This window comes from Diadema antillarum, unplaced genomic scaffold (assembly GCF_040938485.1).
Source record: "Diadema antillarum isolate AM-2024a unplaced genomic scaffold, OU_Dant_1.0 seq00000079_RagTag, whole genome shotgun sequence".
NCBI lineage: Eukaryota > Metazoa > Echinodermata > Echinoidea > Diadematoida > Diadematidae > Diadema > Diadema antillarum.
Window position 1 is genome coordinate 1,075,033 of NW_027271172.1, and position 16,308 is coordinate 1,091,340.

The following is a 16,308-nucleotide window of genomic DNA, read 5'->3' on the forward strand; positions in this document are numbered from 1 at the left end:
CTATGCCAAATATAATTCCCATTTTATGTGGTCATTTTCTGTCTTATTTGGCCCACAGATTATTTAGAAATGTTGATGTATGTAGCAAAATTTCTGGCGATATTACAAAGGGCCGAAAAAACAAGAGCAAATGATAGTTTTAAAACAATGTAATACTGGTGGTTACAGATGGAGCAAAAAAGATGCTACTACATGTAATGATTATTGATAACGATAATGATTGTTATTCTAATGATAATGAACATGGTAATAATGTAAAAGTATGTTCTAATTTTACAAAACAGAGTGTTTTGGTAGTGGTCTATGTCTGTATTAATCTAATATGACCTGGGGAATAACTACTACACATAGACCTATGGTCCAAGATGGTTACAATGGCAAATATTATCCTCATACTGCAAGTTAGTTTCAATAATGAAATCACAAGAAAAAATAGCTAATACTAGAAGTCTTCATAATTTTCTTAGAAATCACCGGGGTTCTTAATATGCAGATATAAAGCTACCGATTTGGGTCATATTTTTTGTAAGTTGCCTGAAGTCCTTGAGCCGACCTTTTTTTTTACTATTTTTTTTTTTACAAACAGTGACAGTCTCAATGCTTAAATGGCTGTTGTTGTCAAATTTCTGATATAAATCGTATGCAAGTTATTTGGATTTTCTCTCTTGTATTTCTGTGATCTGAAGTGGATGCATGTATGCTTCTTGTTTGCTCTGTAGGCTGTGTGATGCAAATGTAGAGTAATCCTGCTGAATATTGTGTAGTTGTTTATTTTTTCAATTTCTTCATTTTCTTTGCGTAATTTGCCATTTACGACAGAAGCTTTTCATTTTTTGATAGTGTATGATCCACGTTTTGTGTATCCTGTGTGTTGGTGTTGTTCAGCTGTACGTGCCTCTGAAACTCTGAGAACATGTCCAATTGTTTGTGTAATTACAAAATCGTACCGATGTATGGCAGGATGTCTGAATTTCTGATGTACCATGTGCAACCCCCAAATGCATGGAGCAGAGTGCGTACTGGTGTTATGAATAGACAGCACTCACAGTGATTCAGAACACACAGTGTATATCTCTTGCATGAGTAAGATTGGTGTGTAACGTTCTCTCACTTTGTAACGTTATGGTTGGTGTATCCTGTTTTTCAAAGAGCAGTATTGAATATGTGACATGTAAATAATATGCCATAAATGTGTTTGTCTGTTACATACATTTTTTGTTCTTTTTCTTTTTTTGCCAAGTGCTGTGTGTGTGGTTCTGCCCAGGCAGGCAGGACTTGTGGGCAGGAATGGATTGGAATTTCTCAATGTTTTACAGGATACAATTTGTGGAATATGTGTATATGTAAAAACCTACTGCTAACACAAAATGGATAGTCTATGTGTGCAAAGCTCTTGCGAATGGTCATTTTGATCAACAATTTGATATGAACGAATCATTCTGTTTATCCCCGCTATGTTAAAGATACACAGAATGAGTCGTCTGTACATTTTTATCAAATTTCTTTGAAGAGATTTATCATTTGTTGTTACTTTTTTTTTTACATGTCATTTGTAAAGCGTTGATAATATTCTTCATCATGTCATTTATCACACATTTTATTCTGCAGTGTATAAAAGAAATATATCAAACTGTTATACAAATACATGGAACTGTGATATACAATGTAGATACATAATTTCTTTTTTTTTCTTTTGATCACCATATAAAGGTACTGATTGAATATCAAAGTAACATGTTGCCATTGAAGAGAAGATATGAAAATTATTAAATTGCAAACAAATGGAACTTATGTTATTCTGGTAAACATGTTTTTTATGTTTTAGTGTGTGTTTAAAATGTTTCTGTGCCTCCACAATTATTATTGTTATTATTATTTTAAATACACTCCTCAATCTGTGTCCTAGCGTTAATACTGGGGAACTTTCACAAGCACAATGCAGCCACTAGTTGAGCAGTCTCTTTTATACAAATGATATCAATTTCAGTGTATTCATTGTCCAGCAGGACATTCCTTGCATTTCAAGTCTTGAAACATGAAAACATAAAAAAAGTACAGCATCATGAAGAGTTCATGACATAATTACCTGGTACACACACACACACACACACACACACACACATACACACACACACACACACTCACCACACATACACACTATTAAAAGGCTTGTTGAGTGAAGGGCTACCAAGAAGTACAAAATTTTAATAAAAATACATGTATCTCTAGTGCATTCCTGCTTTTCAAAATTACTATATTTCAGTGATTAACATTGCAGAATTTGTATGTGTAAGTATGGTTTAAAGAAATGGTATAGTTTTGGTTGAGACGGGAATTCACCTTTTAACTTTGAGAGATGATTAGAAACCACTTATGGAATATTAAAGAGCTTACAATTCTAAGGAGAATTCAAAGTTATTTGATGAAAATCGGTTTTGAAATGGCCGAGATATTCAACAACAAAAAAGTAAAACAAAGCAATCCTAGTAAAAGTGGGTCCCGCCTTTTACATGTATTAGGATCACTTTGTTTTGGATATCTCTGCCATTTCAAAACCAATTTTCAGCCAATAAACTTTGAATTGTATGGTCTTGCATATTTCATAAGAGCCCCCCCCCCCCCCCCCTTGACACTCCGTGAGGTGTGTCACCATCGCAAAAAGCCATGTTCCCCGACTGTTTTTCTTTCAAGTCTCCCGCATCTTTTGACACCAAATCTGCAACCCTCAGGCTAGAGGTTCCGAAGTTCCGCATAATTATGTACATGCATGTCGGACCAAAAAATGCTCAAAAACGTGAATTCATGTACAATTTCAATGCAACTTATGCATACAGTGAAAAAAAACCATGATTATTTTTTTCATTTTATTGATTAAAGTCAATTAACATACATGCTTGCAACAATGTCGCGGACAAATTTCAGCGAAAAAACAAGGAAATACATAAGAAATTATGAAAAACAATAAAATACTACAGAAACTTTTTCGAAAGCACTTGTCTTTTACGTACTTTTGCTAAGGCCACGAGGAAGAATATTTTCACAAATAATGAGCCTGTTTAGAGCTTTATTTAGTGATTTATGGGAATAGTCTGATAATTTTGTGAGAAATGAACTGAATTCTTTTTTGTAGATTACGACACAGGCAATGTGTGTGTCAATTTGTGTCATGATCGCGCAAGTTGACGGCGGAGATCCGAAGGGGGGGGGGGAGGGTGGGCCTGGGAGGCCCCCCTCTGGCTCTATCATCTACCTAAAAAAAAGAAGAAAATATATATCTATATCTATATATATATATATATATATATATATATATATATATATATAAATAACAGCAATAAATAGTTTCTGCTCGGAGTCCTAAGAAAGTATAGATTCACAACAGTAGGTCAATATAAACTCCGTTGGAGACGTAAATTTGACGAATTTTCGCCCATAGGGCTTTGTCAAGTCAATACATTTGACACTTTATTTTGAAGCAGATCAAAATAAAAGATGCGTCGTCACTGTGATGGTAGCGCGTCCATAACAAGATGCGCACATACACAAATAGCGCACAAGGGTGCACATAGACAAATAGCGCACAGGTAGGACGTCACAAAGAAAACTAGGAAGGTAAGGAAAATACAAGAAGTGTACAAAATAGGACGTCACAAAGAACAAAGAGAAAGCACGTCACAAAGCAAGGAGGTAGAAAATTGCAGATGAGAGAGAGAGAGAGAGAGAGAGAGAGGGAGGGAGAAGGAAATGATAAAAAAGAAAGATTATTCCTTAACGGAGAAAGAACATTCAGTCCATTGGGGTGAAGGCAGCTGAGGCGATAGATTAGTTGCTCTTCTCGTAGTTTGCGGACTTCGTCTGGGCCATCATGACAGGTCGTCATTACACCGATCTTCAGGTGGTTAATGGTGTGCCCGGGCCGGTTGAAGTGCTGGGCCACTGGAAGTCCCGGTGTATTGAGCCTTACTGATCAGAGGTGTTCGGTTGCGCGGTCTGCTAGTCTCCGTTTCGTCTTACCTATGTAGATCTTGTGGCAGGCTGTACAGTGATCGCGTAGACCACATTCTCAACGGTACAGGTGAACCGATCGCGAACAACCCAGGTGTATTTAGGACCTTTGATGTGTGCTGCCCTATCCACATGGCTACATGTGTTGCACCGTCTCCTTCCACAGGGTTGGGTACCGCATTCCAAATCTGCTTCAGACTGTGCCTGGACCTTCAACCCCGTGTGGACCAACAGATCCCATAGACTCCGGTCCTTCTTGTATGCTACGAGAGGAGGCTCTTTGAAGATTTGCTTGGTGGATGCATCTTGGTGGATGCATCTCCGTCAAATTTACGTCTCCAACGGAGTTTATATTGACCTACTGTTGTGAATATATATATATATATATATATATGTCAAATATGATTGTGAAACATCATATAATAAAGAAGTTATACAGTATAGGGGGCACAATACCCCCCCCCCCCCCCCCCTTGCCTGGAAGGGGTCAAAATAGCTTGGGCTTTATAGGGTTACCAGTGATAAACAATATGTTATCAAAAGTTTAAAAGTTTTGAAGTACAGCATCATGAAGAGTTCACAATGTAATTAACCAGTACACACACACACAGACACAGACACACACACACACACACACACACACACACACACACACACACACAAACACACACACACACAATGAAAAGGCATGTTGAAAGGAGGGATTGTATTAAAGTGCAACATTTTAATAAAAATCTCTGGTGCATTCCTGCATGTCAAAATTATTTCAGTGATGAACATCGCAACATCATCAAGTACAGGTAAGATTTAATCATATCAAAGCCAAGATCGACATCGCCATTTACTTGGTTGGAAAGCAGCACATTGGAAAAAAAAAAATCTGGAAAAGGAATTATGCAAATACTTTTTTTTTTTCATGATAACGAATGTGAGAGCTGGTATCTTACAGGTATCACTATTTTTGCAATTCGGTGCAAGCTCCTAATGAAAAGGACAATTAGTTTCCTTGGTTCACTACTGCTTTCCTACACTTTCTAATAACACAGAATCACTTACTTTACATTACATTACACTTACTTTTCCAGAACGATGGTGTAAATCAGAGCTTCTTCATTGATCAGGGGGGTGTTTCATCAACGTTTGTCAGTGCTGACAACTTGAATCACCATAGTAACAGTCAGTGACCAGAGCATCTCAGCCAATCAAAACCAAGGATTTTGCTGAAATTGGTCAGCACTGACAGTTGTCAGCGCTGACAAACGTTGATGAAACACCCCCCAGCAGTGTATCCTCCGCTGCACTTGATCCTTCCAATATATAGCCTGGGCTAATCTCATTCACACATATATCTTTAATTTTTTTTTAGGTGATATTCTAAAAATCTATGGGACATACACATGGCAGGGAGGGGTGGAAACTGTTGGAGACAAAGGACCTAATGTAGTATAGCAGGGCCGGCGCAGCCATGGGGGCCGTGGGGGCCCGGGCCCCCACACTTTTTCTGCACCATACAAAGGAATACATAAGGTGTCATCACTTTGGGCCCCCACACTTTTTGTAACCCGGAAATACGTAAGTGGCACAAAAATAGAAGTAGATAGAGATCGTGAAGTATGGCGGCAGTAAGGTTATGCTTTTTCTGAAGACCTTTTTTTTTTTTTGCTTGTCAGCTGAAGAAAACCGGAAGTGGACGGGGAGAAGAGATGAGCCGACACTCTTTTTTTTTTTTTTCTTGTTAGCTCCTGAAACCTGGAAGTGGGCCCCCACACTTTTGAAAACGCTGCGCCGGCCCTGTATAGTACTTACTCATAGTTATAGACACAATTCTTCTAATGCTCTTCGAGGTTATTCTTCAGAGCATTCACAGAGCATGCGGATGGGAATTCCACATATCTACCATATTGTTGGCAAAAAGTAGGACCTACATTGTACTTCATCATATCCAATCTGGCATACCATTTCCCAAGCTTAATTGAGTGACCACGAGTTCTCCCACCACTGTTACAACACAACATGTCAAACTTACTGTGATATTGACAGTAAGTTAGTCACACAAACAAAACAAAACAAAACAAAAAAAGTCAAGGGGAGAAAGACTGTATCTTTTCTGGTCAATGATGCAAAATGAAGCCTGTATTCTTGTATGAGACATGCCATTTTGATAACTGAACAGAATGTTCCTTGACATTGCTATCATGAAAAATCTTGTGACAAGTACTGTATTGATGCAGCTCTGCAACAGAATTTGAGTTGGAACGGAATGCAATGCAGGACAGTTCACTCAGTGACAGAAATGGATTGGCTAGACATGCATTCTCTCACAAACAAATACAAACACACACACACATATATATTATATGTTCATCTGAATTAGATAGCAGCAATCCATTTTGTCCAAGAGATTCATAGCACAATGAAAATATCTACATGTACGTCCAATTGAATAATCTCGTTTTTCTTATTTTGGAAGCTCCCGATTATGGGGAACCTAGGTTACAGTCCATGAATTTTGAAACCAAACAGGTTTATATCTGCATTCACTGAACTCATATAAATATTTGGAGTAAATTCTTGCATTCAAATCAATATTTGGAGTAAATTCTATCTTATCTTAACTCATGCACTCCATTTTTGATGGTAGATGTACCTTCGAAGATATAAATTTCACAAAATCAGAATATCCTTGAGCAATTCAGACCTCTTGAATCATACTGAGGAGGCTAAAGTGGTATGGACTGAACATCCACCCCAACTAACCCACCCCATCACCCACATTACACAGGACATCCATCCCTCATCCCCCTCTATTGGACATTCTGCAGCTTGAGTGACCACGCCCACTGACAGGGTATAGTGACCGGAGTGAGGCTGGGTAGAATGACGGTCAGTCCAGCCTGACCTGCAGTTCCTGTCCACTTGAGGGGGGCAGAGTAGCCCAGCAGGTTGACCGTGGTCTGGGTGCTGGAGATGGGGTCAGACAAGACCACTTGGTTGCTGGCTGGCCAGTCCAGGAAGGTGGCATAGACAGTGGTGACCCCACCTGTGGTCTTATTGGTGTACCTGTATTCAACATAGGAAGCATGGAAGTAAAGTTAACCTTTGATTTGCTTTGCTGTCAATACAAAGAATGAATGATGGGCAGAAACAAATGAGTCATTATGCAAAAGAACTGGTGAGTGTCGAGTTGAACTATCTGGTAGATGAACAAATGAATGAACAAACACTACAGGTTGTACACCACTCACCAGACATCTGGTGTCACAGTGTCGTTCTGTTTACGCCACGGCCTGGTCTCAAAGATGGCCTCCCCGTTGACCTTCAGCCACGCCCCTATGGAGCGGAGGCGCTCTTCAAAGATGGGAACAATGCGACCGTCAGCTGTGGGTCCGATGTTCATCAACAGGTTGCCATTACAGCTGTGGGGAGAAAAAGAGAAAGATCACTCACAACTGGACTACAGGTGACTCCAATTCAAAAGTGAAGTCCTTGGGACCAGCAGTTTTCTTTTATAATATCTTTTTTTTTTTTTGATAGCCAAGCACCTCCGATGACAAACAATGAATGCTAAAGATTTGGTAGAAGACATTAGACACATTGCAGAAATAAGGTTTCAATTTAAGATTCATAAGCTGTTGCTACAGTCGACCCCCGTCATAACAAAGTCCTCAGGAGCAGCAGTTTTCTTTTGATATATCAAAATTCTATTATACGTAAACAAATAAACAATAAAAACACATAGAGCGAATAATGTTGGGGTCTGAATTTTTACTTCATTGTAACCAGAATTTTGTTATACCTGTATTTATTATAATGGGAGTGCACTGTACAAGGTCCTGATTTGCATATATCTGCGAGAGTTCTTTCTAGGAATTTTAAATGAGCAACAATCTCACAAAAACAAACACTAAGTAAAGACAATTGTGACCACTGAAGACTTGATCCAAGACTAGACTGACCTCACAGTGGTGACAAGAAGTTTGACGAGTTCATCCATGTCTAGGTAATCAGCGAGGACAGCCTCCCGCCTGAAGCCCCACGACTTACTGTCAATGGTCATGGCATTTTCCCACTTGTGCTTCTGCAGAGTTCCTGCATAATACAGAAACACACTAACAAACAAATGACCACACAAACAAACATGAAGGTGTGGATTACAACACAGCAATGTTTCCAAAAGTTTCCTGCAATATCATCACTTCACGATGCATCCAACTTGAGACACTGTCTCAAATCCAATTGAATATATCTTAATTAAATAGTTGCTTTGAAACTAAAGGCAGTGAAATCAAAGACCATGGATCATGACTAGACTTTCAAGAGCAACCATGCAAAAGGGATAGATGAAAAGAGTGAGAGATAAATGGATAGATATTGCATACTTTTGTAAAACATGATATATTTGCGGCATGAAATTATCGCAAATTGGACTCTACGGCCTTTATCATGGCATGAAATTTTTGCAAAAACCCACTGGTGTTCAATGCATAGAGTGAAGACAAGACCTTATGCGTGCATTTTAATTTTGCGAATCTTGGCACTCGCAAAATTCGCAAAATTAAAATGCACGTGAACATTCCTCATTATACAGTATATACTTTCATACACTTTTCGAATATACATGATACTTAACATACATATTACCTCGGTATGTGTACATATGAAGCGCTCGAATACTACATAGATAAATGCAATTTTCAATGTTTTCTAAGGTCATCATAAAAAGAAGAGAAAAATTAAATCTTTCCAAAGACAATGCACTCATTCCATAACAACAAATATTTTTTGATGATAAAACAAAAATTCACATATATACCTTTAACTATTTCCTTCGTTTTTCATCAGATTTAATCTCAAACATCTAGAGTTGATAAAAATGGATATAAATTGTCAGTTCTTGCATTTAAACTCTTCATATAATGAAAGAGAGAGAGAGAGAGAGAGAGAGAGAAATATGACTGCTTGACACACATACAGACGGCTAGATAGAGTGATTGAGAGGGAGAGATAGTGAGAGACGGAGAGATGGATGAATAGGGAATATGTTATACAATGTGTACATACCTGGACTGAATCGGTCCCCACAAGTGTAGAATCCGCCATGATGGCAGGAAATTCCTGCGCCCCAGCGGTCATTGGTGACCACCTTATCCTTGACTGGACTGGACAAACATGGCAGACAGAGTAAGATGGTCATCTGTAATGGGTCAACCTCACACATATCACAAAAGAGCCGAAAAGAATGCGACTTTCTACTTTGTATTCTTTTTCATTCTCATTTCTTGCCACACTTGAAATAGTCCCAATAAATAGAAAAGGGTACTGCTATTCAAGCAGAATTATGAAAGTTTTATTCATTTATTTAGAGAAAATATGACATTGATGACAGTTCATGAAAGGTTTAGGCAAGGAGACATTTTGAATGGGAGGTTTAAGTCAATGTCCACAATGGCATTGTAAATAGGTTTTAGACATACCTGCTGTTGTAGAGCCAGGCCAGGAACTCGGTGCTGTTCCAGTAAGTGTCAGGGGCCTCCCAGTCCCCATCCGACCACAGGACGTCTGGCTGGTACTCATTTATGATTTCCATCAGTTCAGGCCACAGCACTTTCTATAATGGAAAATATAACCTAAATCTGCATGATGATTTGTTTTTATGCGGCTGCTAAGGAAGCAGGGAATGCTTCTATGCCAGCAATCATATGGCTGGTGGCTTATGGTCCCCTGTAAAGGACTGGAAATGACACAAAGTGCCTTGCCTAAGGGCAACCACTGCAGCGATAGACTTGAACCATGGACCTTGTCATTAATAGTATGTGGTCTTGTCCACTGAACTGCAGCAGTTCCTGGACAATCGACAATACAATTCATTTTAATTCATACTTATTTCACATCAAAGTAATGATTTATGGCAGTATTGAGTAAGACCAACTGTGTCTAGTTATACCTGAATGATCAGATTGCTTGCCTGGCAACGTGCACCCTTTCAGTACAAGCTCGAGTAAGATTTTGCATAATTGTACTTCGTAGCACTTCTTCAAAAAGCGTGCAAATTCTTTTGACTAAAAGAGGTCACAATACGTATGTGAGTTAAATGCCAGTGTTGCTTGGCTAGTAAATCTCCTGCACTTGCTTCAGAAATATACCAGGTACCTTGTAGATGAGTGTGGCCAGGTTGTACAAATAACCTCAACGTGCAGAATATACATACTGCTTTACGAGCATTAACTCTTTACAGAACATTGACACTTCTTCCTTCCCCTATTTTTTTTTTTTCCAAAGAATAAGAACATTTTCTACTTGGAGCATAAGGGCATATTAAGTAGGTAATCTTGAAATACACAGTTAAGAATATACAAGATACCTTGCAAATTACCATGGTTTTAATATTTATCAGTTAATATCACTATAAAGAGCAATCTGTCTGCTAGTAACCTAGCACTCAAAATATTTGTTGGCATTTTCAGTCACTTAACCTTGTGGCAGCTGCAAATATTGTAAAAACTCTTGTATTTTGTACTGGAGATGGGCAAATTGTTGGCTCTATATATATGCTCTTCAGAAGTTTGGGTTCATATCTGAGAGGGTTGCATTAATGTGAGAGCCATACTAAATCAACAGCTGGTAGGGGACCTCCACTGCTGTTCATTTTACATTACCTCACAGTACTCTTGGCTGGCAAACTTGTTTGACTTGTCCTTGATGTAAAGAGGGTTGAACCACTCAAACAGCGAGTGGTAGAGTCCAAAGTGCATGCCCTTGTTGCTTCTAACTGCTGCTGCCAGGTCACCTGTACAAAAGAGAGGATTCATTGGTTACTGAAACCTTTTTATTCTTTGTGAGTGACAAAAATCAAATTTCAATACAACAAAGCCTTTACATTCCCATATCATTAAAAAAACAACAACAAAGAAGTAACTACAATATTATGTGCAGTGTTATTCTTTCTGTGTGTGGCATGATTTATTCCAATATGGCAAAGGCACCCTCAAAGAAAGCCCTTTCAGCGCATTCTTTCAAGAGGCAGTAGCCACATTGGAGGAAGAAGGGAGAGAATGAGTAAGAGGAAAACTAGTGGGAGGATGAACATCCAAAGATAAGACCAAGGTATGTCTAAAAAAGCAGATAGTCAATTTTGAGGTATATCCTAAACAACAAACATATCTCTTGATGGGTTTAGTACTGATAAACATCAGTCTGGATTTTGACATTACTATATACTTCCATGTGCTACAACTTCTATATCTACTGCAGATATCACTGTTTCTACTTTTAGTATCACAATCATCAGAAACAATATCTTCATTATGATTTGGCATTTTCATTATTAGTGTCATCATTATTATCATTGTGATCATTATGTCACCATCACTACCATCATTGTTATCATGATTCACTAAGTACTACTCTTATTACTTCTAAACTGAAATATCATTATGACAGCTAGTTACAAAATTACATTGTACAGTAAATGGCTTTTTTGTCTGGTCTACCAGATTTGATTTCATGGAACTTGCTGATCTCACCGACAAGATCTCTTTGAGGTCCCACATCCATAGAGTTCCAGTTCCACGAATAATTGGAGGGCCAATTTGTGAAGCCTTCGTGGTGCTTGCTGGTGAGGACAACATATCTATTAAAAGGGGAAGCAGATTGACAATGTGGCATGACATCAGGGACTATGATGCAAACAAACATGCAAAACAAATTAGGTGAATGAGAGTCACAGCCCAAGCCTGTCTTGTATTTGCACTTATGATATTCATATCCTTTATAACCTTTTTTACAAGCTCTATTTTTCCCCTCTTCCAGCTCCTTTATCCATCTTTCATTTTCTCATCTCTTTAACTTAAGTTTTACAGTTTTACCCATTCATCAGTGTACTTGTATGTACAGTGCACTCCCATTATAACAGACACAATTATAATGACATTCCAGTTACAACAAAGTTTAACTTCAAGCTGGAACATTAACCACTCTATGTATTTTTATTGTTTATTTGTTCAATTATAACAAAATTTTGATAAAACGAAAGAAAACTGCTGGTCCCGAGGACTTTGTTATAACAGGAGTCCACTGTACATTTGCACCCATTTACTGTTTTATATCATGTGATAAAGTATGTACCCTGTTACTGAAGGAGGCAATATTTCATTTTTGTGTGCATGTGTTTTCTTTTGTTCCTTGCAAATTCGAAGGAATCATTTGATCAACGCTGAAAGATGCACATGTACAAATGCTTGTATATCTTAATCTTATTATTACCAGAGAAATATACGGAAGAGGAGCATATAATCCCCATATTCCACTAAAACTATAATCTAAGACAATTTATGCATCATTGCCAATGTACAAATGTACATCTTCTGATGATGATGTACCGGTATACCACAAGACAATGTCAGCTGACACCAGTAGAGACAACTTAATTATAACTGCATGACCAAAAACTACCATTGTAGGCACCTACCAGTACTTCACCACTGGCCATAGGCCCAATAACCTACCTGGCAGTAAGTTACAGTGATTACCTAAATATTTAAGAGAGTGTGGCAATAAAACTGCCCCATGAGACCATGAAAATATACAATATCCCCCAGCCCAAACCTACACAAAGCAAAAACAGACAACTCAACTGCACACAAAATGACATCGTCGACACACATTTTCCGCTTCACTGACCCACCAAACCTCTGCACACAATGGGAAATAGAATTCCACAAGTGAAAAGAATTGGTCACATACAACTGATCGAGCTTCTTAAAAAAGATCCAGCAGCTAAAATAGTAAAATTACACACTGTGGAGCATTTTAGACATATCGGTACCTTTCACAATGCAGCCTTGTAAAATTGTTAAAATTGTCAAAGTTGTAGACGTGTTCAGCCCTGTCATTTGATGAAGGAAAATTAATTTAGACGTTTCGTCTCTCTGTTACTTATAGTGTTACTAGTAGTCTCACTACTTAAACAGTTAGATTCTAACGTTAGATTTCTACATTTCTTTTAATTCAGTTAAAATTCATCTGTTTAATTTGGAAAGAGTTCCTTGGACTTGGGTACGTCACCGTACGTGCCGCCAATAACCTATCAAAAAGCCTTTCAAAACAAACTTGCATATCTGATCTAGATCTACAAGTTCGGGTATCGATCCTGGATATTACTTTACCACTGTGTGATAGAAAAATACCAAAATATCTTACTTTGCCCCCGATGCTTTCAGCACACTCGCCCACTCGTTCGGGTCAAAGAATTCTGCGTGAAAACTCGGCGCGAAGTCAGGGTAGGTGAAACCTGGTCTGTAGTTGTCTTCCATAAACTGGATAATGTCTTTGTTCTTCCCGACTTTCCAGTTATACCAGAACCATTCAGAACTGAAACTCGGCACGCTAAATACGCCCCAGTGAATGAATATTCCGAACTTCGACTGATCGTACCATGCTGGCAACGGACGGCTGTCTATGGAATCCCAGTTCGGTTGATACTGTGCACTAACGTTACACGTACTGACAACAAGCAACACAACAAATGCTACAGGAGCGAAAAACGCAGAGTATCGGTATCTCTTTTCGCACTTCATTGTAGCTACGTACAGTACGTACATTCACTCAATTACCCGCCGAAAAAAATGTCTCTGATCTCTCTCTGTAGGCTTCAGTTTCCTTCAATGAAATAAACGGCTACTAAATGGTGGAACAGTCTGATTAGCATCCCACTTAACTTCGACCCCTTTACAACATTTACCCTTCGTTCACTGGTCATGAATGGAGAGTTACCCTTTTTTCGCGTACGTATACATGCAATCATCTGAATCACATGCATTGTTTACGAGGACACTGTTATGCAAAAATGTGCACACTCGATCCCATCAACACATAGAAGGGGGCGTTGTATCACGTGATACTTGTACACAGTCTGCCAAATCAGATACAATGTACTAATATTAAAGTTGTCTTTAATACTACATGTAGACTCTATGGATCAAGGACGTTTTACTAGTGTGTGACAAAATTATGCAAAAGAGATTTGCTAGTATTTTTGTAACTTCATCTATGAGACAAGGCATATTCTCTTTATTTCAGTCTTTAGTTTGTGGGTAAAGAATAAATGCTCACAAACACACACAAAATATTGGTTTGGGTCTAGATTCAAAGAATATGATTCTGTCACCTGACTTTTGAAGTACTGTAGTTACTGTACCCTTTTACGCAAGTTACTAGTACGTGGTTTAAATCGTCAGACCCTAATGAAGGTACGGGGGAGCTGGATACGTGTTACAAAACTGGAAATTAGCGGAGTCGCGTCTCTGTGCATGGGACATGACCGACCAAGAATTATATATACATGTAATACAATGTATATATACATACTGTAGTAATCATATATATATATATATATATATTTTTTTTTTTTTTTTTTTTGGGGGGGGGGGGGGGGTGGGGCCAGAATGGCCCAAATTCACGAAGGTGGTTTAAAGGTGGGAGCATTCCTATTGTTGCCAGAGTTGGCATAATTACGGGTATGCTTTCTGGCATTTTAGACGTTTCAGCATTTAGCATTATGCTGGACATAATTTGCTGTTTTTAGCATAATTCTAGTAGCACAATTGCTACAGAAAGGAAATCTCCAGGCGATTTGTGTACTGTGTACCTCTTTTTGGTTGGTTTGTTAGTTTAGTGAGCTGATTTCTGGCAAAAAGTTGTGAAGATGTGTTTTTTGCATTTTTTGTTTTGTTTTGTTTTTTGTTCTGTTTTGTTCTGTTTTGTTTTGGATATTGAGCACCACAGCTCAGTTGGGAGCATAGAATTTCAGGGCCTAAAAAGAAAATTAATCACAACACCAATTACTGGTACTTTCTGTAGGTTCCATCATCATATTCTGTTGAGTGATTCTGGGCAGTTGTGTGTTGTGGTTGTTGTCTTGTTTGTTTTTTGTTTGTTTGTTTTTTGTTTGTTTGTTTTTTGTGTGTCTTATTTTTGCTTGATTTGGGGAGAAAATGTTGACAAGAGATGCACAAGATCAGGTGAGATGCATCATTAAGGTTAATACATGTATATACAAAGATTTTTATTTGTTCTACATATCATTTGACAGATTGTTGTTTACAATTTGTGCATAGTACTTGCTAAATGCACATTTAGGCAATGATGCACTCACTTAATCAGACTAATGGTAACTTGCATTTATATAGTGCATAATAATCTACAAGATTCTCTATGTCCATCCAGTCAGGAAGAAATACTGTACTGGTGATAAGTTAAAACCAAAAATATGTTAATGATGAGTAGCACACAATTGATGTATCAAAATGACAGGCACGGTGCCTGGAACTGTACATGTAAGTAGATACTTTCACACACTATAGACAAGTACAACGGTGCAATTAGGTAAACCAAAAATTCAACCCTGTGAACCATTCCAGATACTGCCATCAGAAAGAGGTAATCCTCTAAATCCATACTATCAAACTACATTTGAAACTTGTTAACAAGCAAACAGATATACACCATAAGCATTCCTCTGGAGAAAACAATTGACATATGAATACTTGTAACATTTTAACCACATCAACACATAAACATTTAGCTACAAATCATGACACTGTTTTTTAACCCTTAATCCTTGTGACTTTGAGTGTCTGGGGTTTCAAGTCTTCAACCTCTAAACCATATCACAGCAGGAACAGTTTTGGCATCAAAACTATTTAAATGAAACAAAATGATTTGAATTTTGGTCTGACTCCCCCCCCCCCCCCCAAAAAAAAAAAACAACAACAACAACAACAACAACAACAACAACAACAACAACAACAACAACAACAACAACAACTCTCTAGTACACTGTACACAGCAGTCAAAATGTAGTAGCATTATACAATGTACTAAATTAAAAAAAAAAAATAATAATAATAAAAACTTCTCTACCCTAGACTGCAATTTCAGGTATGGTTTTATGGCATCAGATAGCATCCCATGATGACTTGTAGGACTTTGACTTCGACTGGTGAATATGCCTACATATTGTAAAGAATGATTGTCTTTAAAAAAAGGAACAAAAACAAAATCAAGCAACTGTTATTACACATATAATAATATAATAATAAACACTGATATCAAATCCTACATATCTTGGTGCCATTATTGATACATATTAGTCCATTTTTGATATAGGTAATACGTGTACATAACACAGAAATGCACACAACATCTTGAGAGAATTAACAGTACCTGTAAATACATGTACTACTATACACAGCACACAGATACAAGAAACATCTTTCAGATATAGTATTTCTGGAATACATCTTG

The 16,308-nt window shown here is 37.9% G+C and overlaps 1 protein-coding gene across 1 annotated transcript; it reads right to left on the reverse strand.

Annotated features, from left to right (window-relative positions):
* Nucleotides 1-5,991: 5,991 nt before the first annotated feature.
* Nucleotides 5,992-13,786, reverse strand: LOC139726130 (alpha-L-fucosidase-like). Its single transcript, XM_071637208.1, has 8 exons — nucleotides 13,204-13,786; nucleotides 11,529-11,635; nucleotides 10,662-10,792; nucleotides 9,480-9,613; nucleotides 9,067-9,164; nucleotides 7,962-8,094; nucleotides 7,251-7,421; nucleotides 5,992-7,065 (listed from the first exon to the last, which is right to left on the reverse strand). Exons 1-8 carry the CDS (start codon nucleotides 13,602-13,604, stop codon nucleotides 6,810-6,812), a joined length of 1,431 nt encoding a protein of 476 aa, XP_071493309.1. The 5' UTR covers nucleotides 13,605-13,786; the 3' UTR covers nucleotides 5,992-6,809.
* Between the last annotated feature and the right edge of the window lie 2,522 nt (nucleotides 13,787-16,308).